The 24,271-nt window shown below is 44.8% G+C and overlaps 1 protein-coding gene across 10 annotated transcripts in view; it reads right to left on the reverse strand.

The window, feature by feature from the left end:
* Window positions 1-24,271, reverse strand: part of LCORL (ligand dependent nuclear receptor corepressor like) — a 174,811-nt gene that overhangs the window by 40,316 nt on the left and 110,224 nt on the right. For 9 of the 10 annotated variants that reach the window (XM_090035684.1, XM_090035676.1, XM_090035679.1 and 6 more), the window contains one exon: window positions 22,472-22,726. The exons of the other annotated variant lie outside the window; for it this stretch is intronic. In XM_090035684.1, coding sequence (XP_089891810.1) covers window positions 22,472-22,726 — 255 coding nt within the window. The remainder of the gene's footprint in view (window positions 1-22,471; window positions 22,727-24,271) is intronic. 10 annotated transcript variants of the gene reach the window in all.

Consider the following 24,271-nt stretch of genomic DNA (forward strand, 5'->3'; position numbering starts at 1 on the left):
CATAGCTTGGCCCTAGCCCAAACTTACAACAAAAGCAATCTACTTTGTATGGCTATGTAGCAGGGCACTCAGGTGCCTGCTACTGACAAGCAGTAATATGGGCTCAGCTGCCAGTTACCAGGGCAGCACAGGTGCGGGTTGCTGGGGCAACCAGTCTGGTCAGCTGACCGGAAGGGGGCAGGGCTTGGCCTTTTATAAACAGCCAGGCTGAGGCTGGAAGGTCAGTTCCCCTCTGGCAACCAAGGAGGGTAGAGCTCTGCTGGAGCAAGCAGGGCAGGCATAACAGAGAAGCCTGATGGCCTGAGCAGTGTCTGCATGAGAATACTGGGTGGAGGAAACGCTAGCAGGGATATATATGAAAATTAGCCAGGCGGCTTGGAATTTATGTTGGAACACAAGGGCGTGAGTTTTCTGTTTTGGTTGCTGTATAAGACCGGAGGACTGGGTGAGGCTGTAGGGGTTGGAGGAGGCCTCATAGGAGCTCCCCAGTAATGGGGGGAGGGGGTTTCCTGACACTGGAAAAGGCGCTGCGTTTTGGGGTGTCCCGGCCCCAGTGTGGGCAGTATCGGGAGAAGCCCAGTGTGGGTGCAGGTGAGAAGCCCCAGTGGGGCACAAGATGGGGGCCAGCTAAGGCCGAGGCTGCCTGAGCCCTGATGGCAGGAGTCATGAGACAGGCCCTGGTGTGGGCTGCGGGAATCGCGAGGCGAGACAGGCCCCGGTGCGGGCGAGAGCTGCAGGAGAAGCCAGGAGGTGCCTGCAAGGGTACAGGCGGGCACAGAGATGAGTCCGGGGACCCATGAGGGCATGGGTGACTGTGGGACCCACGAGCACCCACAGAGGTTGGAGTGCACCAGGCGACCACACAGAGCCAAGATACATCAAGGCACCATGCCAAAGAGGGTTAGAAAAGCAGCCTCCCTTTAACATATTAACATCAAAGACGTGGCGGGCGAGATAGAGGGTGCATTTAAGATCGATCTGGTATAGTAGCAGGGCGCTAGGGGAGTTCACGGCACCACTAGGTCGCCCTGTCACAGGCTAGCTGAACCTGAAAGGAACACCAGCACATTTTTGTGAGTTTTGGTAATAAATGGTGAGGGAGGGATGAAAGAAACAAAGGAACAGAAATTACCCCAACATTTTCTCTCATGTTAGCCTCAGTACATTGGTAAAACTATCAAAATGTACAAAGATATTATCATATTGTCAAACCAGTCCTTATTGCCTTCATTTTTATATCTGGACAGTAATTTTTTATAAGATTTTTTTTTTTTTTTGCAAATTCAACATATACTGCTTTATATATATTTGACAACATTTAAACATACTGCAGCAACAATGGTGCTTGACAAGAAAGTACTATGTTATCCTGCCTGGTTTCCTGCAAAACTTCTGAAGCATAATTGTTCAGTGCAGTTGATAATGGAACATCTGTGTAAGTAAAGATACACACCTTACAGTAGAGAAGTAAATATTCTTTTAAAAATTATTTGTTTAACCTCCTCTAATTATATTGGTTAAAACTGATAACACAGTAGCTTGGATACAGATGCTGCTGGCAGCTGCTCCTGGGGCCCTTTGATGGGGGAGGGGTGGGGAGAAAATAAAGCAGAAGCAACACATCCCATGTGATGCCCCAGGCTGGGAGGGAGCGAGCATGTACAAACAAGCAGCTAATTATTTCACTGAAGAGTCATTAAATTGCCCCCTGTTTTAACCTCATAGGCTATTGGTACTAGTCTTCCCTCAGTCTTCCCCCTCTCTTCCTCCTCACTCCTCCCTCTCTTCTGCCTGCCCTGCTTTCTGGTTCCCGCTAGGGCACTGTGCAGATTCCCTTCCCCCTCTTCCCTGCCAGACTGCACCCTGAACCCTGCCCCACGCTAAACAATAACTGCTAAGATAACCAGTTATCACTGGACTTAACAGCTAAAATGATTAATCATTTAAACTTTCACATCCCTACCTCACAGGTTTATTGAGAAGAAAGAGTTGTTTGGGATAATATGGGGATATATATAACTGGCTAACTAAGTCCAGGATCAGTTGGTTCTTCCCTTCTTTAACTAGTTTATTCCTTATTAAACATCCAGAAGTGCACTGACTTTTTGTTTTATGGCAAGATGACTGTCCTTATCTTATTCTCTTTAATGGGAGCTGGAAGAAAGGTTAAAAGATAAGACAAACAAGTGCAGGAAGTTTACAAAGTAACACCATGACATAGAGTTTACTTCACAAGTGAAGATGAAAAGGGAACAGCCTTGCTGTAAGTACTCTGAGAAATGACAAATAGTCATGAGATGTGTACTCTATGACTCATGTTCTGGTAAATGGATCTTTGGCTTTCTAGAAGTAACAATTGTTATTATGACAAATCAAGAGATTTCTCTTACAGTTTATACTAGAATAGATACCTCAAACCTGGAAAATGAAATCAGAAAATCTGAATAAGCAATATTCCTGGACGTCATTACGTACAGGAATGCACGGAGGCCTTAATTTTGGATAGGACTTCAGGTGTCTGACCCAAGAAGCTTCCAAAAAGGAGGCAGATTTCAGTATAAAGACCTGCCACTACCCATATTTGTCAGAAAGATCTCCAAACCAGGATTTTAGAAATAAAGCTCTTAAGGCTACTGTTTGTCCAGCCTAAGAAATTCATTAAACAAGCCAAGCAAGTATATCAATGCTTGTGGATATCTTGTCTAACTTGACCTGAAGGAATGATTACCTTAACAATCCGTAAGTGATCTGACAGAATTCATGGAAAGCAGTCAGTGAGGGGAGCATGTAGAGTTATTTGGGAGTTCTTGAAGGTGTGTTGTGCACATGTTCACTTTTGGCATGCAGGCCTGGCATGCAAGATAAACATTTTTGAATAGCAATGTCTGTTCACTCTGTGTCTGCAAAGGACAAAGGTTGGAACAGTTGCAGCAACTGACCTTCAGCTACTAGACACTAAGAGTCTAATTACTATATTTTCTTGCATATAACACATCCCCAAATAAAATAACACATTTTTTTGTAAGGTATTATATATAAACAAAGATTTTTCTGGAGTCAGAACATTTTTTTGTGGACTGTGCAAATAAGTGAGTCCTTTTGGACCAGTATCTGAAGAGATGTAGCATCAGAAACTTCAGGGTGAGACACTCTCCTGGGATGGCACACCTCCTGGACATTCAATGTTTCTTGGCGCTGGGCGCAACAGGATGCGGGGGTGCTACATACCTGTGCCTGCACACAGATGCACGTAGCGGCCAGGCAGCGGTGGAGAGCACCTTCCTCAGCTCCCTCCAGGTAAGCCTGGGGGGGGGGCTCAGGCATCACATTGCCTCCAATGTCAGGGAGGACACAGGCTATGCATCAAAGGGGCAAGGGAAATGTGGCCAAGGTGATGTGGCATGGTGGGGGCATGTGCCCCTCAAGATCTCTGCACCCACAGTGGGATATGAGGCTGCAACTGAGCCAGACTAGCACCAGAGGAGCCACCTCCACAGCACAGTAGGTGGGACCTGGTACAGAGGAAGTGCTGCACTGTCACAGCCACCAAAGTGAGGCGCCCCATGCCCACCCAGCAGTAGCAGGCGGCACAACTCCACACCACCACCACTGCAGCACTTCACCTTGGTGGCCATGGAACAGCATTCCCTCCTCCAGAGCTAGTCTGGCCAGGCTGCAGTGCCGCACCACACTGTGGGCACAAAAATCTCAGAGGGCATGCACTCCCTTCCACATGTCATCTTTGATCGCAGTCTGCCTCCTCCACACACCTACCCTCACCCCTTCCTCACACTCTGGGGGGCTAAGGGAGAGCAGGTTGGGAGTGAGGAGCACCAGCAGGGCTGGGAGGGGCTGTGGCTTGGGAATGAGGGACACTAGCAGGGCTGGGGGGCTGTGGGTTGGGAGCGAGGGGCAATGGCATGGGCAAGGCACTGGTATATCAGGGCTGCTCTGTCACAAAGCAACAGGGGGGACAGCCAGAGCTAGACTCACATCTTGGTAAGCAAAGGGGACACGGGGAGCTCTGATTTTCCATGATAAAAATACCAAAATCAAATGACAGAATATATATGTATTTAGAATTTGTTTTATTATAATGATTGAGGAATTGGTAGGCTTCCAAACTGCTTTAAAATTGTAGTTCATATAAAGTTGGGGCTGGAACGGACCTCAGGATATCTAACCCAAATCCCCTGCTCAAAGCAGGATCATCCCAGCCAAAGCTTTGTCTAGCTGGGTTTTGAAAATCTCCAAGGATGGAATTTCCACCACCGCTTAGGTAACCTGTTCCAGGGTTTTATTACCCTCCTAGTGGGAAAATTCTTCCTAATATCTAACCTGAAGTTCCCTTGCTCCAACTTGAGACTGTTGCTCCTTGTTCTGTAATCTGCCACCACTGAGAAGTCTAGCACCATGCTTTTTTGAATCCCCCTTCAGGTAGTTGAAGGCAGCTATTAAATCCCCTTTCAGTCTTCTCTTCTCTAGAATAAATAAGCCCAGTTCCCTCAGTCTTTTCTCATAAGTCTTATGCCCCAGCCCCCTCACTATTTTTGTTGACCTCCTCTGGACTCTCTCCAATTTGCCCAGATCTTTCTGTAGCAGGGGTCCCAAAACTGAACACAGTACTCCAGATGTGGCCTCACCAGTGCTGAATAGAGGGGAATAACCACTTCCCTTGACCTACTGGCAACACACCTACCAATGCAGCCCAGGATGATGTTAGCCTTCTTGGTAACAAGGGCACACTACTGGCTCATATTCAGCTTATTGTCCACTATAATCCACAGATCCTCTTCTGCAGAGCTACTGCCCAGCCAATCAGCTTCCAGCCTGTACTGGTGCATGGGATTGTTCTGTCCTAAGTGAAAGACTTTGTACTTGTCCTTGTTGAACCTCATAATATTCCTTTTGGCCAAATCCTCCAATTTGTCTAAGTTGCTCTTAATCCTAGCCCTACCCCCCAGCGTATCTACTACTCCCCCCAGCTTGGTGTCATCTGGAAACTTGCTGAGGGTGCACTCTATGCCATCTTTCAGGTCACTGATGAAGACATTGAACAAAACCATCCCCAGGACTGACCCCTGGGGCACTCCATCTGATACTGGCTGCCAACTAGACATTGAGCCATCGATTAGTACTCCGAGCCCGATGCTCCAGCCAGTTATCTATCCACCTTACAGTCCATTCATCCAGCTCAGGCCATTCCAGGCAGGGGCATGAATTGGGGCAACCGTCCCAGACCCTGCATTTTGGGGAGCCATTCAGAACCAAGAGGAGGCCACAGGTGTAGTTTAGCACATCTGCCCACCTGGCTGGATGGCTCTTTCGACCAGAAATTCCATCCACCACCTGTCCTGCCACATTTGGTGTGCCAGGGCTTTCATACCCCTGCGTAAGTGTGCCGTGGGATGGGGAGGGGGGGCCCCATGCAGTCTGCTTTGTCCTGGACCCTGCACCCTACTGGGATCATCTCTGCACCCAGCCTATACTTCCTTAGCTTGCCTGCAAGAATGCTGTGGGAGATCATATCAAAAGCCTTGCTAAAATCAAGGTACACCACATCCACTGGTCTCCCTGCACCCACAGGGCCAGTCACCTCATCATAGAAGGCAATCAGGTTGGTCAGTCATGCTGGTGAATCCATGCTGACTGTTCCTAATCATCTTCTCATCCAAGTCCTTAAAAATGGATTCCCTGAAGATCTGCTCCATGATTTTTCCAGGGATGAGGCTGACTGGTCTGTAGTACCCTGGATCTTCCTTCATTCTTTTCTTAAATATGGACACCATGTTTGTCCTTTTCTAATCATCTGGGACTTCTCCTGATCACCATGAGTTTTCAAAGATGATGGGCAATGGCTCTGCAATCACATCAGCCAACTCTCCCAGCACCCTTGGGTGCATCTCATCTGGCCCCACAGACTTGTACATGTCCAGCTTTTCTAAACAGTCCCTAACCTGTTCTTTCACCACTGTGGGCAGCTCATGTCCTCCCCAAACTGTGCTGCCCAGCGCAGTAGTCTGGGAGTTGACCTTGCCTGTGAAGAGTGAGGCAAAAAAAGCATTCAGCACTTTGGCCTTTTCTACTGAAATATATCAATAAGAATATATCAAAAAGACATTGTGTTCAACTGATACCTATATATACAGTGTTATTTCATTTTAATTGTGGAAAAACATGGATTTTGGGGTTTGTAAATCAGAAAATTTGGGATATTTAAACAGAGAAAACCAGGGTCCCTGGCAATAACTAAGGCTTTCAGAAGTTTGACACAAAACTGCACCCCTTCAGTTTGCTGAGCAGACACACACTGACTCATCTTGGCAGCTGTACGATATACAGCGAGTCTCCAGGACTCCTGCTTTTCTGGCAAAGAAAACAGCTCTCCTATTTAGAATTTTTTTCCCCAAAAAAAGAGCATTGTATGTAAGAAAACACAGTAACATATGACAGTATTACCTTGGAAGGTTGGTGGGATCACAGAATGTATGGAACACATCTTGAAGAATCTCAGTTGCTTGGAAGTAACCATTTTTTCTAAACCAGGGGTGGGAAAAATAAGGTCCATGGGCTGTATCCAGCTTGCCAATTGATCCCATCTGACCAGCTGCCTGCTGCCCTGAGCCTGAGGAAGGAAGGTTGCCTAACACACATCTCCCTCCCACCCCCAGCCGGCTTCCTGTTGGTGCTGTGGTTGCACAGTTCTGGCACCACAGCTGCCAGCAGCCAGGGCCCACATGGGATGGGGTGCAAGGCAGTGTGCTGAGTAGCCATCCCACACACTCCCCTCTTGTGAAGAGCTGCTGTGCCACTGGGAGTTGAGTCTATGCTAGCTGAAGGGGAGGGAGGAGGAGAGCAGGCTCAGCCCGGGGCAGCGCCCCCCTACTTTCCAGGTGTGAAAAGGCAGCGGCAGCTTGTCACAAGAGGCTGAGATGGCCATTCAGTGTGCTGCTGTGTGGGCCCAGCTGCAGGCGGCTGTGGTGCCAGGACTGTGCAGCACCAACAGGAACCTGTATGGAGGGGAGGATGAATGGGGAGGTGGGGGTTAGAGGAGTCTGTATGCCATGTGGCTTGGCTTAGCCCTGTTTGCAGCAAAGTGGAGTGGTGCAGGACACAGCCCTCCTTCCTCATGGTTCCAGTGGCGGTTGGATAGGATTAACTGGCATCTCTTCCCCGCCCCCCGCAGCCCTTAACAGCTCACCAAAACTGGCCCTCCTACCCAAATAATTGCCCATCCCTGTTCTAAATCCATCTTATACTTTCCATTAATTCTACCAACTCACCTAGAACTTTATTATTCTTTAGAAAAATAATTGGATTCTTCTTTTGTATGACATCAGGTATCAACTTCCAAATCAATGAGCCACTATCTGGTATTATCACTCAGTGTGCAGATTCCGCCTACCCTGTCTGGGCATTTGTAAAAGTTGCAGCTTTCATTTAAAGGCTTTGTTGTTTGTTGGACACCACAACTACACAGGGGACTGTCCAAGATGTCCATCTTGTGAAGTACTGTTTTGGAGCATCCATATCCAGAACTCAGTCTGTTCAGCTTGATCCCTATGATTCTCTCAAGGTCATGCCCAATGAGGGACTTGTTCAATGTTGGTATAAAAAGCTGTAGGGATAGGTCTAACCTTTCCCAGTGGTTGGTTCAGCACTCCATTGCTGCCCATAGGTTTGGTTTAGCATCCCAATCTTTTCCACCTTGTGGGCTTCATGTACAAACAGTTTACAGCTTTTGACCCTCTTAGCCTCCATTTGTTCAGGTCTTCATTTAATAGTTGATGGAGCAGATGATTTTCATCAACATCTTGCCTCTATTGTCAGTAATGATGTTAGGGTCATTTGTCTTATATCATTTGGCCTAATGCCTGACAGTACAGGGAGTACATCTATGTGGAAGTTGTGCCGCCTATCACTCTCAGCACACTGTTAAGTACAGTGTCAAGCTTTTTAGCGTGACAACTTCTGGATCATACAGGAGCAAGCATTCTGCTGGGGCATATACCATTGCAAGTGTGGTAGTTCTGAGCACTTTGAAGTTGGCATCCTATGTTGTGCTGGCTAGCCATTTTAAGGCAGCTATCCATGCAGAGACTTTATTCCTGACCTTCTGCATGTGATGTTTATAGGTGAACAGCAGTTTGATGCAACTCTTAAATAGGTTGGGGTATGCTCATGGGGAAGGATGTGGTTCCCTATTCTGATATTTAGCGTCCTCTTGATTCAACAATTGTTGAGGTGGAAGAGTGACGATACTGATTTACTGATGCTCAACTTTAAGCGTCACTTGTGGAGACAGTCAGCAATGAGTTCTGTGTCAGTACTCAGCATCTGTTCCAGTTCTGTCATGTCTATTCCTTGGGTTACTATGGTGGCATCATCAACATATATATATCGCTTAGGTGTTGTGTTGGAAGTCTGAAGTATGTATATTGAAAAGTATTTGTGCTAGCACAGACCCTTGGGGGACTCCATTATTCAGTCTGTACTCTGCTTTTTTCTCCTTGGCCAGTAGTGAGTTTGAATGATCTGCTGCAGATCATGCTCATGACGAAAAAGCATAACTTGCAGTCAGGTATCATAGAGTGCAGTTTATATTTGAGGCCCTGATGTCCATATGGTGCCACAGGTAGCTGTGAGGTTGACAAGGACGGTGCCTGTTTTCTGCCTCATTTCAAATCTGTTTGCTATGTCAGATGTAAGCAATGTAACTAGGTCAGCAGTACGCCATTTTTTCCAAAAGCCAGACTGTTCTTTTGGGAGCTGGGGATGAATGATGTTCTTTATTCCAGTGGTTCCCAAACTCTGACAGATTGCACACCAGCAATTTAAAACTATACAACCTTAAGTACCACCAGCAAATTTTTGTCATATAAAGTAATTATAATAAATTTGTTAATCCATACCACTAACAGGTTGTTTGCATACCATTAGTGGTATGCATAGCATGGATTAGGAATCACTGCTCTATTCTATTCAGGATTATGCAGTCCATAAATCTGCATGCAACACAGTAGCTTATTGGGTGTTGCAGAATAGAAATTGTGTCAGCTTTTCTCCAGATTTTGGAAGTCTGTTACTACTTTCTAGACATTTATATATGAATTTCTGAAGCCATTTTTCACTGTGGTTCCAAGCTTGGTAATGAATTCTGGGAATATTTTAATCTGTTCCAGCAGCCTTGCCAGTCTTGATCATTTTATTAGCTGTATCAAACTTGCTGGTGGAGATGGGTGCAGCTAAATTAAGGTTGGTGTTCAGCGATTTAATTTATTCAAGAGTCAGCTGTCCAATCATTTCTGTGTGTTGCTTGCTTGGGTTATTGTACTTGCTGTTGCTGCACAGTATTTTTGCAATGGAGTCCGCTGACATAGGGCAATGTTGTTTTTTGGTGCCTTTGCCTGTATGGCAGTTAATGGTGCTCCATGCTTGTCTGCTTGAGCGGGTCATGTCCAATGCTATGGTAGTAAGGCTTCGTTGAACGTAGATGACGCCTTAGCATCACCATGTCTTACACTGGTATTATATACAATAGTTTTACTATGACGACTTTGGTCTCATATTCTAATGCTAAAGCTACGACATCTAAACAGGCTGCCTTCATACAGTTAGGTAAGAAACTGGAAGCCAAAGCCTGAAAGGGGGCTTACATTAATCTTATTTAAACACAAGTGTTCTAGTATGATAGTGTCTTTCTGAATGACTGAAAGAAAACCATAGAAAAATCAGGGCTGGAGGGGATCTCCAGAAGCTACTCATTCCAAGTGCTCCACCTGAGGTGTGGTCATCTGTATTCAAACCATCTTACACAAATCTATCATCTAACCTATTAGCCAAACTACACAGTCAACCCTGACACAATGACAAGACATAACACCCTAATTTGCCACAGGTAAAGATGGGGGAACCATGGCAGATGTCCTGCTGCAAAAAACAAATGTTTGAGAGATTCAAGAAAAAGGACCATGCCCCTTCTGATACTGTAGGCATCTCCCATGCTTCTGAGCTTTGTTGGCTACTGCATAAGACTAGGAGGCAATTTTTTTCTGCCTCTGCTACTATAAGTGTCAGGGGTTTTTAAGAATCTCAGAACATTGCTATCATGTCCCTTCTTAAGCGTTTTCCACACGCTGAACATGCCTATTTCTTTCCACCTTTGGCTTCCAAGCCCTTTATCATTTTTGTTGCCTGAATCTGAACCCTAACTTCTGCAGGTCCTGTTTAAAATGCAGACCTCAAAACTGTACACAATGTTTTAGATGAGACCTAACCAGTGCCAAGTAGAGAGGCACTATCACTTTCTATGTCTTGCGCTTAATGGCTGCATCCAGTTGAGCACGGACGTGAGGTATGTGGTGCCAGACACCGCACATGCAGGCATTCCCCATGCTGCTACCTTGCAGCCTGGGGATTTTTTTTTACCTTGGGATCTTCTGCAAGGTGGCAGTGCAGGGAATGCCTGCGTATGTGGTGGGTGGCACTGCAGGCAAGTAAAAAAAAGAACCCACAACAAAAAAAGTGGGGTGATGCAGTCCGCGCCACCCAAAACCAGAGCCTGGTCAGGCAGAGCCATGCTCCAGCTGACAGCTAGGCTTCCTGCTGCAGCTGCAAGCCTGAGAAGCAGGACTTCAGGTAAGACTGCTGGGGCCAGCAGAGTTGCTGGCCCTAGCCTCCCTTACCCCACCCAGGGTAACCTGACAAGTGCTAGAGTGCATGTGCCGTGGACATTCCCCAGGGACAAGTAGCAGCAACACAAGGTGTGCCGCTCCTACTTGCTTCCAGGGAAACAAACATCTATGTTTATCTGGATGAGCCCAAAGAGTGTACTTATGCATCCCAAAAATGCATTCACTTCTTATGCAGCTGCATTATACCATGAACTAATACTGATTCTATTAGGTACCAAGACTTCCAGACGTTTCTCTGTAGTGCTACCATCCATCCAGGTGTCACCCATTTTGAATTAGTACTTGTGATTACTTGTCTTGAGATGTAGTACCTTGCGTGTGTCAGTACTGAACTTCATTCCGTCACCTCTGGATCAGCTTTCCAATATGTCAAGATCCTTCTGAACTGCATTCTGGCCCTTCAATACATTTCTAATTCTTTTCATCTCTGTGTTGTCTACAAAATTCCTCAAGCAGCATTCTGTTCCAGCACCCAAATCATTAACAGGATTAATATTAAAACAGCACTGGGCCCAGGACAGACCACTGCGAAACTCCACTCAAAATTTCCCACCATTCTGACATGGATCCATTTATAAAATTACCCTTTGCTTGTGGCTATTGAGCTAGTTGTCTATCCATCTTATATTACTTTTGACTAGCCCATATAAATGAGGCTTTTGAGTAACCTCAATTTGTTGGGTTTGAGAAGATTGTAAGACTTCCTTTGGAAGGATGATAAGCAAAAACAACTACCAAATGAATGTCTATTGACCTGATGGACTATCCCAAATGCTTTGGAAATAATAAACATCCTAGAATACCAGCTACTGGGATGTCTTCTATGTTGCTTCATAAGTCTTTTCAGCACAGTCCTTCCTACTACAAGCCAAAGTGTTAGAACTCCAACAAAACTGGGTTCTGTCTGTGGCTGTTAACCAGCAAAAATCCAGTTCATAAAGGGCAGTAAAGCTTGGTCCAGATGTAGCATCAGGTCCAGCAGATTGAAATGGAAGTGTGATTATGCATGATCCTACCAAAACTGGGCCCTTCCTGATCTATCACTAGAAGCAATATTGGATTCCCTGTCTTATTTTCCTGACTCTTGATGTTAGTTGAAAGGAATAGTAAGCATGCTGAAACCAGGTGCATAAGAAATCAATTTCTGGAAGACAACTTGGGCTAGATCTTCTTCCAAGGCAGAACATTTCTTATGGGTCTACCTTGGGACATCAATGCTGGCAAAAGATGTCTTCTAGACTAGAGTCCTTAATCAATGACTTGTGACTGCCTGGATGTTGGCTAGGATGTTTTACAAGAAGCAAGACCTGATTAAACGTGATGACTAATGCACCCATCCTCAAGGCAGATTACTTCCCAGCAGAGACATGATCAGTACAGTCTTCCTGTAGTGCATAGCTATATCATTTGCCAATATCTGAACTGTTTCCTTAGGGTCTCATAAAAGCTCCAGGAGTGTTAACTCTTACTACTTTGATATCTATCAAAAGATTTTACGTCTTGGTATGACTGAAGACCATATGCAAGAAGATGGTCCACATGGCCTGTCTCCAGAGTCTTGGTGGTAGAGAAAATAAAAATGTCACTTTATTACATATGTGTAACAAGTTCTTCCAGCAATTTCTTAAAAAGATGGTTACAATGTGAATTGTAACCACTATGTTTATGCAGTTCTCACCTATCCTTGCATAAATCATAGGTAAATCTGTCAAACAGCTTTATTCAGGAGCAAGAGACAACACGCTCAAGACATGTCAGATTCATGGACTGTTCTGAGTGAGTCTAAAATTGATCAGTCTCAAAATGGTAAAGAATGATAAATAGACAGGTCTCTACTGCTAAAGACTGACATTGTCCCTTAAAAAGCTAAGCTTTAAGGTTAAGAACTGATTTTCTCTCCTCACTGTGAAACCTGGAATGGAAAACAGCTCTACAGGTATTTGGATACAGATGTTCAATTGTTAAGATGTCTGTCCCCTACTCATCAAACTGTGAGTAGACTGATAACTCTTGTCTCCTGAAACAAGTTTTCATGACTGACATGACTTACTTGGTGAGTAGTCCTAAAGCAACTAAGTCCAAATAGATATACTGTATGTTGATAATGTATTAACTTTCCCACTAGGAACTGGAATATTTCCTAGACCCTGGGAAATGGAATATGGGGACAAATGTAATGGATATAAAAGAACCTTAAACTAGGGTGTAGGGTAAAAATTGCAGACATTAGAGTCATCCTGAACTTGAAGAGACAGATGAATTCATTGAGCCCATAGTCCAAAATGCATACCATCCCCATTTGTTCTTTGAAATCAGAAAACTGAAGGAAAATTTCTCTGAAACTGTAGACTTTTCCACTCCAAGCTGCAGAGAAAAACTACTTCTTTTCTTAGCAATACTGTGAGAAGAAACTAAGAATGATAGGAAAGGAGATTAGGGAGGGCCTAATATTGAATGAAGCACACTATCTGTTGGCTACTACCTACCATTTCCAGGTTTAGTTTCAGGCCACCCTAAAACTAAGAGAGATAATTTCCAAGTGGAAACCGGGGAAAGAAAATGGTTCTAAATTACTCTTGATTATACCATCAATCCTACTAGCACAAGATCAGTACAGATTTCCAGAATTTGCACTGGAAGTCTGCGGCGCAGCAGCTTCTTTAATCTTGGAGTTTCCCTCATGTGCCCCATTCCCTGTCCCTAATTGGCAAAGGGGCTCCATCGCTCACTGCCTGTGTCTAATGGCTGGGAGGCAAAAACCAAGCTTTTAAATATGCTGAGGTTTTTGCCTCCTAGCCATAAGGCACATGCAGCAAATCGGCAAGGCCGCTCTGCCAATCAATGGCAGAGGAGATGCCTTTAATCTTGGAATTTCAAAATTAAAGAAGTCGCCACACGGCACGCTTTTGTCACGAATTCCAGAGATCCCTAAAGATCAGTGATAAATATGTGATGACAAAGGAAGGGGCAGAAGTATAGAACTGGAAAAACATAAAGTTAGACCAAGTACATAATCTGCTTTGAGATTCAGTCAAAACTAATGTCAATTCCATAGCAGTCTTTGTCTGCTTGTGAATCAGAAATATTACTATATTTGTTTGCATACTACATGTACCTTTCCAGTGAAAATTAGTCTTCCAAAATTGGGATGCATGTGCTAAACAAGAATGTTTCCACTGGATTTCTCCACTGGAACGGAGACAAGGGAATGCTGAAGTTGCAGCAGGAGGTTGTGCTCCGCACTGAACCTTCTCACCATATGGAGCATGGGCAGAGACCTTTTGTCAGTGTCATTCTCCCTCCCTCCCCACTACAACTACAGGTTTAACCCTCTCACAGCTGCTGCCAAATTGGCAGTATATTGGGTCTGCAACAAGGGGAGGGAAAATGATTCTGATGAACTATAGCAGGGAAGATTCTTTTTCTTCATTCTGCCTTCCCAAATCAAGATGCAAAGCTTATTAAGGAGCATGTGGTATCCAAGTAAATACAGGTTATTAATGTTATCTGTAACTAAATTCACGCACGATTTAAATTACAATTAGTTTAATTTTTATTTATATTTAAAAAGTCCTACATTATCCTTTAGATCAGCCTTTCAGAGGTACACGCTTACATAACTGTTCAAATCTACAGCAACTGCTCTAGTGTATGTGGGCATGAGTAGACGAAATGGGGTTCTAAATCGAATTATGGGTTTTTAAAAATACTGCTTCAATTTAGGGCCGATCAAACCCTTGCGTCCGGCACATGCTTGACTTACCTGCCTCTCTGACAGCAGGGAGGGGAGGGTGAGCTGCTGGCAGGCAGAGCAGTCCCTGGGATGCAGGGGGGGCGCTGGTGCTTTCCTCTGTGGCAGCACCCACCGGCAGGCACCCAGCTCAGGCGGTCCTGGGGGACGCTGCAGCTATGGAGGGAAGCACCAATTCCCCATGCAGCTCAGGAAGGCAGGCAGGCTCCAGTGGGGTGAAAAAAGAAAGATCAGGTTCACCACTTTTCTTGAGCGGAGCCTGCCTTCCCGGGCTGCTGCCAGGCTGCCTGCAGAGCCCCCGAGCTGCACGGAGCCCGGTGCTTCACTCTGCGGCTGTAGGGGCAGCAAACTAAAGCTCCTTGCAAGAGTTTTAGTTTGCTGTACCCCATCATTTAAGGTTCATTACGCCACCAAATTTCCTAAAGCAGCTGGAATTAATGCTCAATATGCCACCAAGGCGTGCAAACATCAACACTATTAAAGCAGTGCAAAAGTACTTAGCCTGCTTTAAAGTGTCGTGTACACAGGCCCCTTGTTTAATCCACACATGGCTTAGTTAAGTATTGCCTAACACTAGAAAATGCAGTGGCAAAACAATTTCGCTTATATTTTGTAAATACCCTATATTTCGTCCAGAATTTAACACTTGGCATATCCAAAACATAAGAAACATTTTCATTTTGTAGTTGTTATATTTCTCACTGATGTCTTTATTATTCTATATCAGTACCATATTGGTATCTTTCATGCTTTAATAAATCTTCCTTATTGACTGTTTCCTTTAACCTTAGCATCATGCTTGGTAACATGCTGATGTAAGATGTGGGGGGATGTGGGCATGCTGGAAGGAATAGGCTACAATCGGACCTAGACAGGTTACAGGGGTGGGCGGACGAGAACAGGATGGGATTCAACACTGGCAAGTGCAAGGTGATGCACCTGGGGAGGAAGAACCAGAACCATACCTACAGGATGGGGAACTCCCTTCTCACTAGTGCAGAGGCAGAAAAGGATCTTGGAGTCATCACTGATGCCAAGATGAACATGGGCCGGCAGTGTGGGGATGCAGTCAGGAAGGCCAACCGTACCCATCATGCATCCACAGATGCATCTCAAGCAGGTCCAAGGGGGTGATCCTCCCCCTCTATGCGGCACTGGTCAGGCCGCAGCTGGAGTACTGTGTCCAGTTCTGGGCGCTGGACTTCAAGAGGGATGTGGACAACATGGAGTGGGTCCAGAGGAGGGCCACCAGCATGATCAGGGGACAACAGGGCAGGCCCTACGAGGACAGGCTACGGGACCTGACCCTGTTCAGCCTCCACAAGAGAAGGCTGAGGAGGGATCTAGTGGCCTGTTACAAACTAGTCAGGGGGGATCAGCAGGCACTGGGGGAGTCCCTGTTCCCCCAAGCACTATCAGGAGTGACTAGAAATAATGGTCACAAGCTAACAGAGTAAATTCAGATTAGACATCAGGAGGCGCTACTTCACTGTCAGGGCAGCTAGGATCTGGAACGAACTTCCAAGTAAAGTGGTGCTGGCTCCTACCCTGGCGGTCTTTAAGGCAAGACTAGACAATCACCTTGCTAGGATCATTTGGCCCCAGTACATTTTCCTGCCAAGGCAGGGGGTCGGACTTGACGATCTGCTCAGGTCCCTTCTGACTCTACCAACTATGAAACATCTAGTTTAGATCCTGTCCTACAGCTATACCATTTGATTGTGGATAATAATCTCATCAGATCTAGGCTTGTGCTTCTCCCTCTAGAATAGTTCTGCCTAAATTTCTGTATTACAGCAACAACCAGAGGCTCCCCAAAAGATCAGGGATCTATGGGACTGAATTCCACATTAAAAATGAATACGGAAGTCTTTTGGGAAGTTTACAATCACAATAATAATGAATATTCTAAGAATTGATATATTCCAGATGAAAATTCCCTCCTAAGTAGGGAGAGCAATGGATAATCCAAATACTAAGAATATGATTAGCAAATGACCTCTGGTCTATACATTTGATTTGAGAGAGAAACAAATAACCAGAGCAATGAATACAAAAAATGATTTTAAAAAAGAAAATACAAAGAATAACTGAAGTATTTATCTTATTTCTCTATCTCATTATCTTATCAAGTATAAGACTTCTCTACCAAATGCAGTTCTGAAAGAAGCAAAGCTCCTCAATATATAGTGCAGGAGTGAGCAAAATTATGGATCTGGTCAGCAGCTAGATTCTATTTCCCAGCAGCCCCTGCCCGCATGGCTCCCAGCTGATCTCCAACCGACACAGGTTCCGGGGACAGGGGCATATAGGGAGTGGACTGCAGCTCTGCCCCGGTGCCATCCCATGCTGTCACTGTTACAAGATCCTGGCCCCAACCCCAGAGCATCTGCCTGTGTGGCTCCTGGTCAGTCTCCACAGAGACCCTGGGACTGCAGAGCTGTGGTAACGTGGGGCCGGACTGGGCCAGAGTGCCAGTTCTGCAGCCCTACACTGTCATACCCCTGCACTCCCAGGGTCTCAATGCAGACTGGCAGAGGCAGCTGGGAAATGGAGTATGCCATGGGCCTCATTCAACCCACAGGCGAGACTTTGCCCACCCTAGTAGTGTAAATGTGTGGATAATTGACCTGTTAGAAATTTTAAGTAAGTTTCCTGGAGATGTCCCATATCAACAAGAATCTCATGATATGGTCATTTAACCTGTATTGTCACCTTAATTTTATAGCATGTTTTAAAATATTGTTTCTGATTAACTTAATGAACTCATATCAACCACTGGATCTCTTTTACAAATCTTTTAATGGTAACACACCAGGTCATGAAATTATGCTGTCTGACAGGAAAAAATGTTTTGAATTTTATCCAGTGCACTCATCTCCCATTTAACACATACGCGTACAACTGGTGAGGTCAATCTGTAATTTAAGAGTGTTCCTGGATTTCTTGCTAATGGTAAGACTTCATGGTGTCCAAAAGTAGGGTGTTTTATATCTATGCCTATCTAGAAATTGGCATTTGCCTAAGACTAACATTATTTTGACTTCCATCCAGCAAAAATGGTGCAAGTTTTTTTTTGTTTTTTTAGAAAAACACAGTGTTCTTCTTAAGTTAAATATTTCCTAACTGTTGTTCAATGAGAGGTTTTAATGGGTTTCTGAAATTCGCTGGTGGTAACTGTCCTTTTGCTGATCATAAAAAAATTCAACAAGTTACAAACCTACAAAAAATACAGTTCACACACAACGGCCACATCTACACAAGATGCTGACCGAGCAATAGTTTGTTACTACTGCACAGTAATATCACATGGCATGAAGTAACGAGTTACTGTGCAGTCAACGTCACCCAAAAGCCATTCAGGGACGCTACTGTGCAGTAACTTTGGTTACTGCATAGTCATTTAGTACTTGTGTATGCAAGTACTAAATGATGGTGCAGTAACAACTGTGCAGTCAGTGTCTCATGTAGATGCAGACAGTATAAAGACTAATCCTGGCACATACAGTCCCTGAAGATGTTGTCTGTACTGATATGTTCAGGGTCCAGGATACAGAAGGGAAGCAAAGCCAAGGCAACTGTGGGGGTAGACAAATGAAATGAAAAATAGGGGGGCTGTATCTTTAGGGTGCTCAATGCTACTGCAGCTCCTGGTCAGGAGAAAGGGATATGCAGAGTGAAGGTATAAGTAATCTACTAGAATGCAGAAAAACGACAGAGAAAGTACAGGTATAGAGATACATCCATGTGAAAAAAGTTTCATATAACTAAAGACTACATTATAGTCCATAAACACATGGGGCCCAAATTCAGGTTATATGGACTACTTAAAAGTTATCTGATGTCTGAATTAGAGTGCTTGATTTTGCAGTCTGAATTTTAACGTGTGGATTTTTTTTTCACATAATGGGGCATAAATACTTTCAAAAGTATGCTGCAAGTCTTCTGCTTGTTCCAGTGGTGCTCTGAAAGAATGTGAACTCATAAAACAAGCCTTGAGAAATGGGATACTTCTGTTAGTGTTTTCATACTGGTAAATGTAATGCCAGTCACCAACTCCCCTGAAAACTGCTGTTGGACTAAAAACAGGACCAAAGCTCCTGGGAACTAGTACATGACTGTTTGGGAGGAGTGTTCAAAGAACTAAGTACGTTGATTTTACTTGTTTAAATGAAAAATAACATTGTGCTACATCTTCTGTAGATATAACAAAACCAGGAGTAAAGTTTACCTTTTGGCAGCTGTGTGCAAAGGTTGTGTAATCAGGTCCCTACGTCTCCCAAGCAACTGTATTGATGGCAGCCAGAAAACTGATGCTGCTAGTTAGTTTCAGTGCAACAAAGACCCCTGAACACCTTGGACCTATATAACTGAATGCTTTGCACTGCTTAACACTATTCCTGAGTAGGCTATGGGCCTGTCCTTAGCCAGGGCCAGTTTCTCACGCTTGGGAAGAAAGCCGTTTCATGCAGTTCTAAAAGACTAGAACACAATCCTGAAATTTGCAATAGCCCCAACAATCTGTTTTATTCTTAAAACCCAATTAAGCCATCATACTCTAATCTCGTCCTCGTCTTGACAACTAATAGCTCTATCACATTACTTTTCAGTTAGATTTTATGACTACTGGAGAGAAAAGGGAATTTCCCTCCTATTCAAAGTAACTGAGAAATAAGTAATACGTTCTACTTCAGCAAGCAGCCCACAGGTGAGAATAGCTCTATTAAAGATAGTATTCAACTTACGAAAGCACACAGCTCTGTGTAAATCATTAAAATATTAGCTGCAGGAAACATGACTAGTTGGAGAGCCCTAGTGTTCTAAATGTGGGCAATTCCCATCAGTCAATCACTGAAGCCATGGACTAAGGCATGAAGATATTACCTTTCGGAAAAATATGGCATACACAGACCAAAACATATTTTTAAAAGAATGTTTTCATAGCTTTCCTATTGGAGTTTGCTGTTTAGAGAAAAAATTCCTAGTCTTCAAAAATAACTGGATGAGATAATGTAGTAACTTACCTTCTCCACCTGACTCTTCATAATCTACAATAGGATTTATGTTACTAGATTGAATACTATTTTGGATAAATGCCATACTGTGTTAGACCAATGATCATTTGAACTCAGAACCCTATTTCCAAATAGAGCAGGGGTGGTCAACCTATGGCACAGGTGTCACAACTGGCATGGGCAGCCCGTGTGTGGCATATAGCAGACTGGCAAGGGGACAGGTAGTACAGTGGCAGACAGGGCAGGGATCAGAAACAAGAGCAGCAGATTGGGCAGGAAAAAAGAATCAGAGTGGCAGTTAGGAATGCTGCAGAGCTCAATTGCAGCATGCCTATTCAAAAGTTTGGCACCCACTGTAGAGGGAAAATGTAAGTACAGGGCATGTGTAAACCACCCTCTGTCATACTGTACCTGGGATCAACCATCATTGGTTTAGAAATATCAGACAATACATCCCTGACTGTTCTATTTCATAGCTCCCAATGGACTTGTCTTCCATTAATTTGTCTAAACCTTTTCTGAATTTGGTTATAGCATCTACAACCTCCTGTGGCAACAAGTTCCACAGTTAATTATGCACTGTGTAAAAAAACAAAATAAGTACTTCCTTTTGTTTTATTGTTAGTTTCAATGGGCATCCACTAGTTCTGGGACTTAGTGAATACTAGTTCTTTATTCATTTTTCCCATACCCTGCATGCTTTTATAGATCTCTATCATATTCTCCTTCAGCTTTATCCCTTCCAAACTGAAGAGTCCTAGCCTTTCCAATTAGTCCTGGTACAATAGTTATTCCATACCCCCGATCATTCTTGTTGCCATTCTCTGCATCATTTCTAGTCCACTATAACTTTTCTGAATGTGGAGCCCGGAAGTGCACATAGTATTCAAGATTTGACTCACCACAAATTTTTACAATGACATAATGATGCTTTCTGTTCTGTTTTCATTTCCTTTCTTAAGGAACAATTATTGGCTTTTTTTGGTCACTGCTGAGCCAATATTTTTAGTGAAATATCCACACTATGTAGATAATGATGTCACAGTCTCTTTTCTTAGTTGTATACAAAAAACCCAGCATTGTGTGTACCTCCGGGACAGGCAATTATTTTGGGCAGAGGGCTGCTTAACAAGGTTTGGTGAGCTGTCGAGGGCTGCACATGTAGCTCCGCTCTTGACAGGTGCCTTGCTCCTTGGTTGCCATCTTGGAACTAGAAGTCCCTCCCCTGATCCCTGAATTTTTCCATCAGAAGTCCCTCCCCTCCCTCCCTGGAAATACTCCTTTTGGGAGAGGGCAACTGCCATCTTAGAACCAGAAAAAAACAAAGATCAACTAAACTAAAAATCAAACACCTACTATAACATATTTAAATTTTATTACAGACAATATTTTTGTCATGATTTGTGTTTGCATACTGTATACAGAGGTGATTGCATAACTCAAAAATAAATTCTCAGCCTTTTATACTGTATGGGGGGTGTAGTTGAGGAGGTGTGTGGTGTAGGCATAGGGTATGTTAATCATAGAATCAAAGGACTGGAAGGGACCTGTAAGATCATCAAGTCCAGCCCCTGCCATAGGCAGGAAGTTATTGGGCCTAGATGAGCTCAACAAGATGCTTGTTCAGCCTCATCTTGAACACCTCCAAGGATGGTGACCCACACCACCTCTGCAGAGAGTGTGTTCCAGATTCTGGTGACCTTTACAAAAAAAAAAAGGATTTTTCTTGTGACCAGCCTGAATTTACCTTCTCTTAGCTTATGCCCATTGGTCCTCATCCTCCCTTGAGGTGCCTTCCTGAAGAGTTGCTCCACTAGCTCTTGATGCCCACACCTGATGTACTTGTTGGAGAAGTTCTATAGTGTTTGTGGGGTGTGGGCGAGTGTCGCTGGAACACACTGTCCTCTACTGCAGCCAGTGCAGGCAACACTGGGGGGTATGTATTGGTGCAAGCCTGTGTCTATGGTTTGCGGGGTGAGAGTGGTGTGGGGACCTCCTCCATACTCTCCAATGGCACAGCAGCAGGTGGGGGTGCTGGTGCCTGGCTCTGGCTAGCTCTGCACATCCCAGCGAGAAGCACAGCCCCCACTGGGCTGTCTGCTTCCTGGGCACTCCCCACACTGATGGGGCACAGGAGGGAGGCCCCTGACACTGGAGCCAGGTGCTACTGCCTCTTTCCCGCCCCCCGCCCACTCCACTGCCTGGGCCTTCCCTCCTGTGCCCTGTGAGTGCAAGGAGCACTGGGGAAACTAATGGCCCAGCAGGAGTTGCGCTCCTCATAGCACTGGCACGAACCAGGAGCCAGGCACCAATGCCAAGCAGAGACCTCTTTCTCCCCCGCTGCTGCCCCCCACTGCCTGCCAGCAATGGGGGGCAGTGTGTATGTGTGTGGGGGGTACCCATAACCCCTCCCTCCTCACACCCACACCCTGCCCAACCAAGCTCTGCGCTACTATCACCCCCCTAGGCACAGGCTCCATGCTGCAGCTAGCCCCAGCCCCACGCTCTGTGCTCCTGCCCAGCTGCAGACCCACCTCACTTCCCTACCTACTGTCCAGCAGCAGCGGGATGCTAGCAGCAGCCCCATCCCATGCTAGCAGGGCTGGATCTTCCACCCACAGAGGTAGGAGTGAGGCATAACAGGATACGTTGAGGGCAGGGGTAGGCACCCTCATTCCCACCCTCATGGTTGGAAGGGCTGGGCAGGGAATAATTCATTGGTGGGTGCTGCAGCCTGGATGAAAGTGCCTGGTGGGTCAGATCCAGTTTGCGGGCCATATTTTGCCCACCCTGGTATACATAGTTGAGGTTATTTTCCCTGCCATGCGAATTATTTTGTACTTGTCAAAATAGAAGTTAATCTTCCATGTTTTTGCCCACTCAGTTTTTTGGATAGATAGGATACATTTAAAAAGAATGATTATTTCCAGACATAATTTAAACTATCATATAAGTCTACACAAAAAACAATTTCAAATCAAGGTCTTATTAGATAAATACAGAAGATTTACCTTGCTGAGTATTCTGTTCTTGAGTTCGATTCACAGTGAGGTCTAGAGGGCTATCCTGTTCTTCCTGAAGGGAGTTTTCCGTTTGGTTCATTTGGATACTTTTACATATCAGACCTGGTTCAAATGATGAACCATTTCTATTTTCTTGAATTTTGCTACTTTTTGAAATATATTCAATTGCAAACTGACGGATCATCTTTTTCATTAATTCCTGAGCAACTAGGGGAATGTTAGGATCACAGTTCTGAGGAAGATCTAGGGAAAAAAACATAAGCAACACTCGCATTAATTATGATTTGATTAACCTTAATTAAATAAAATCCTTTTTAAAAATTATAAATGGAATCAAAACCACTATAATTTAGAAGTCTTGACTTCTTTGCTTTATAAAGCTTGCTAAATGATGTTTAAGGATTTTAGTCCATGTAGCAAACTCCTATCTTACTCCATATGTAACAGCAAAAAATAGTTAATGGAAAAGACTTAAGTGCCTACATTCAGGTCCCCTCTACAAATTACAGGCATTGTGCAATTAAGTGGTTAATCGTGCAATTACCAGATCAGCTACAAATGCAAAAGTAGCTATCAGAATAAAAAGCTTCAACCAGCTATAAAGTTAGATCTAGAAAACGTGTACTAACTTTATAACTGGTTGCTACTGAGGTTTAATTTGCACATGTAGCAAGGTCTTCCCTCAGGCTGGGGCCCTGTCAGCTGACTGGGCTCCCAGCTGCACAGATGCACCATACCTAATGTAAAACCCCTGACCCCAAGGATTGTGGAAGCCACAATCCCCAGGGCTCAAGTGTGAAGGAAATTCCTGGGGCTGGAGGATCACAATGACCCTCTAACCACAGGGGTTTCTCACACACCCCAGGAGGAGGGATCACCCTGCGGTAATCCTCTGGCCCTGGGGGTTTCCCCACACCACCCAGGGCACAGGAGTTGCCTCTGCAGTGATCTGAAGTGATCACTGGGGGGATTGCCACAGTGTGATCCTCCAGCCTTGGGGGTGCACAGGGCACCCCAGTGGTTGGGAACCCCTTAACTAGGATGTGTGGGGCTCCTACCTGCACATGTAGCATGGCAGGAGGTGTGATCGTGTAAACTGCACATTAGATCCCATTGCACATTTAGCTTCACATATAGGGGGGCCTGAGTGAAACTGGATAATCTGTGGGATGTGCTGGGTGCTCTATAAAGTGGACAGAACTATGACCCTGGAAAGGCAATTCAAAAAGTCTGGTGGTGCCTGGAGGTATCTATAAGGAAATTCTAAATATAGGGGGACGGGGGTGTACATGAACCTCCACCCTTCTCAGCAGCTTAATGCCCAACTCAAGTTGAACATGAAGCATCTAAATTCACTTGCAATTCAGAATGCCTAATCTGGTCTCAAGATGAAGGAGTATCATTTGCTTAATAGATATTTAGTGCCGCAACACTGATTCAGGAGTGGGAGACCTGGGTTCTAAGCGTCCCTTATACTCTGTGTATTTTAATCCACATCTCTCATTTTCCAGAACAGCTCCCTAACCAGCAGGCTACAGAACACGCTGGGTGGGGCTAACCATCCTTTCTGCTGAAGTTAGACCACCAGGCAACCAGGAATGCAAGAAACATGAGACCAGAAGGAGAAGCAATCAGTCTCTGTACCCTAGAAGTTAGCACCCTGGGAGAAGTGCTGAAAAGAGGTTCATCAGGGATCCCTCCTCAGGCTTCTCTTCTCCCGGAAGTGTGTTGTACCATAAGACTACAGACTGCCAAGTAAATCTCATATCTTATTAGAAGTGTCTCATG

The sequence above is a fragment of the Crocodylus siamensis genome, chromosome 2, assembly GCF_052110815.1.
Source record: "Crocodylus siamensis isolate JL-2025a chromosome 2, ASM5211081v1, whole genome shotgun sequence".
NCBI classification, from domain to species: Eukaryota; Metazoa; Chordata; order Crocodylia; family Crocodylidae; genus Crocodylus; species Crocodylus siamensis.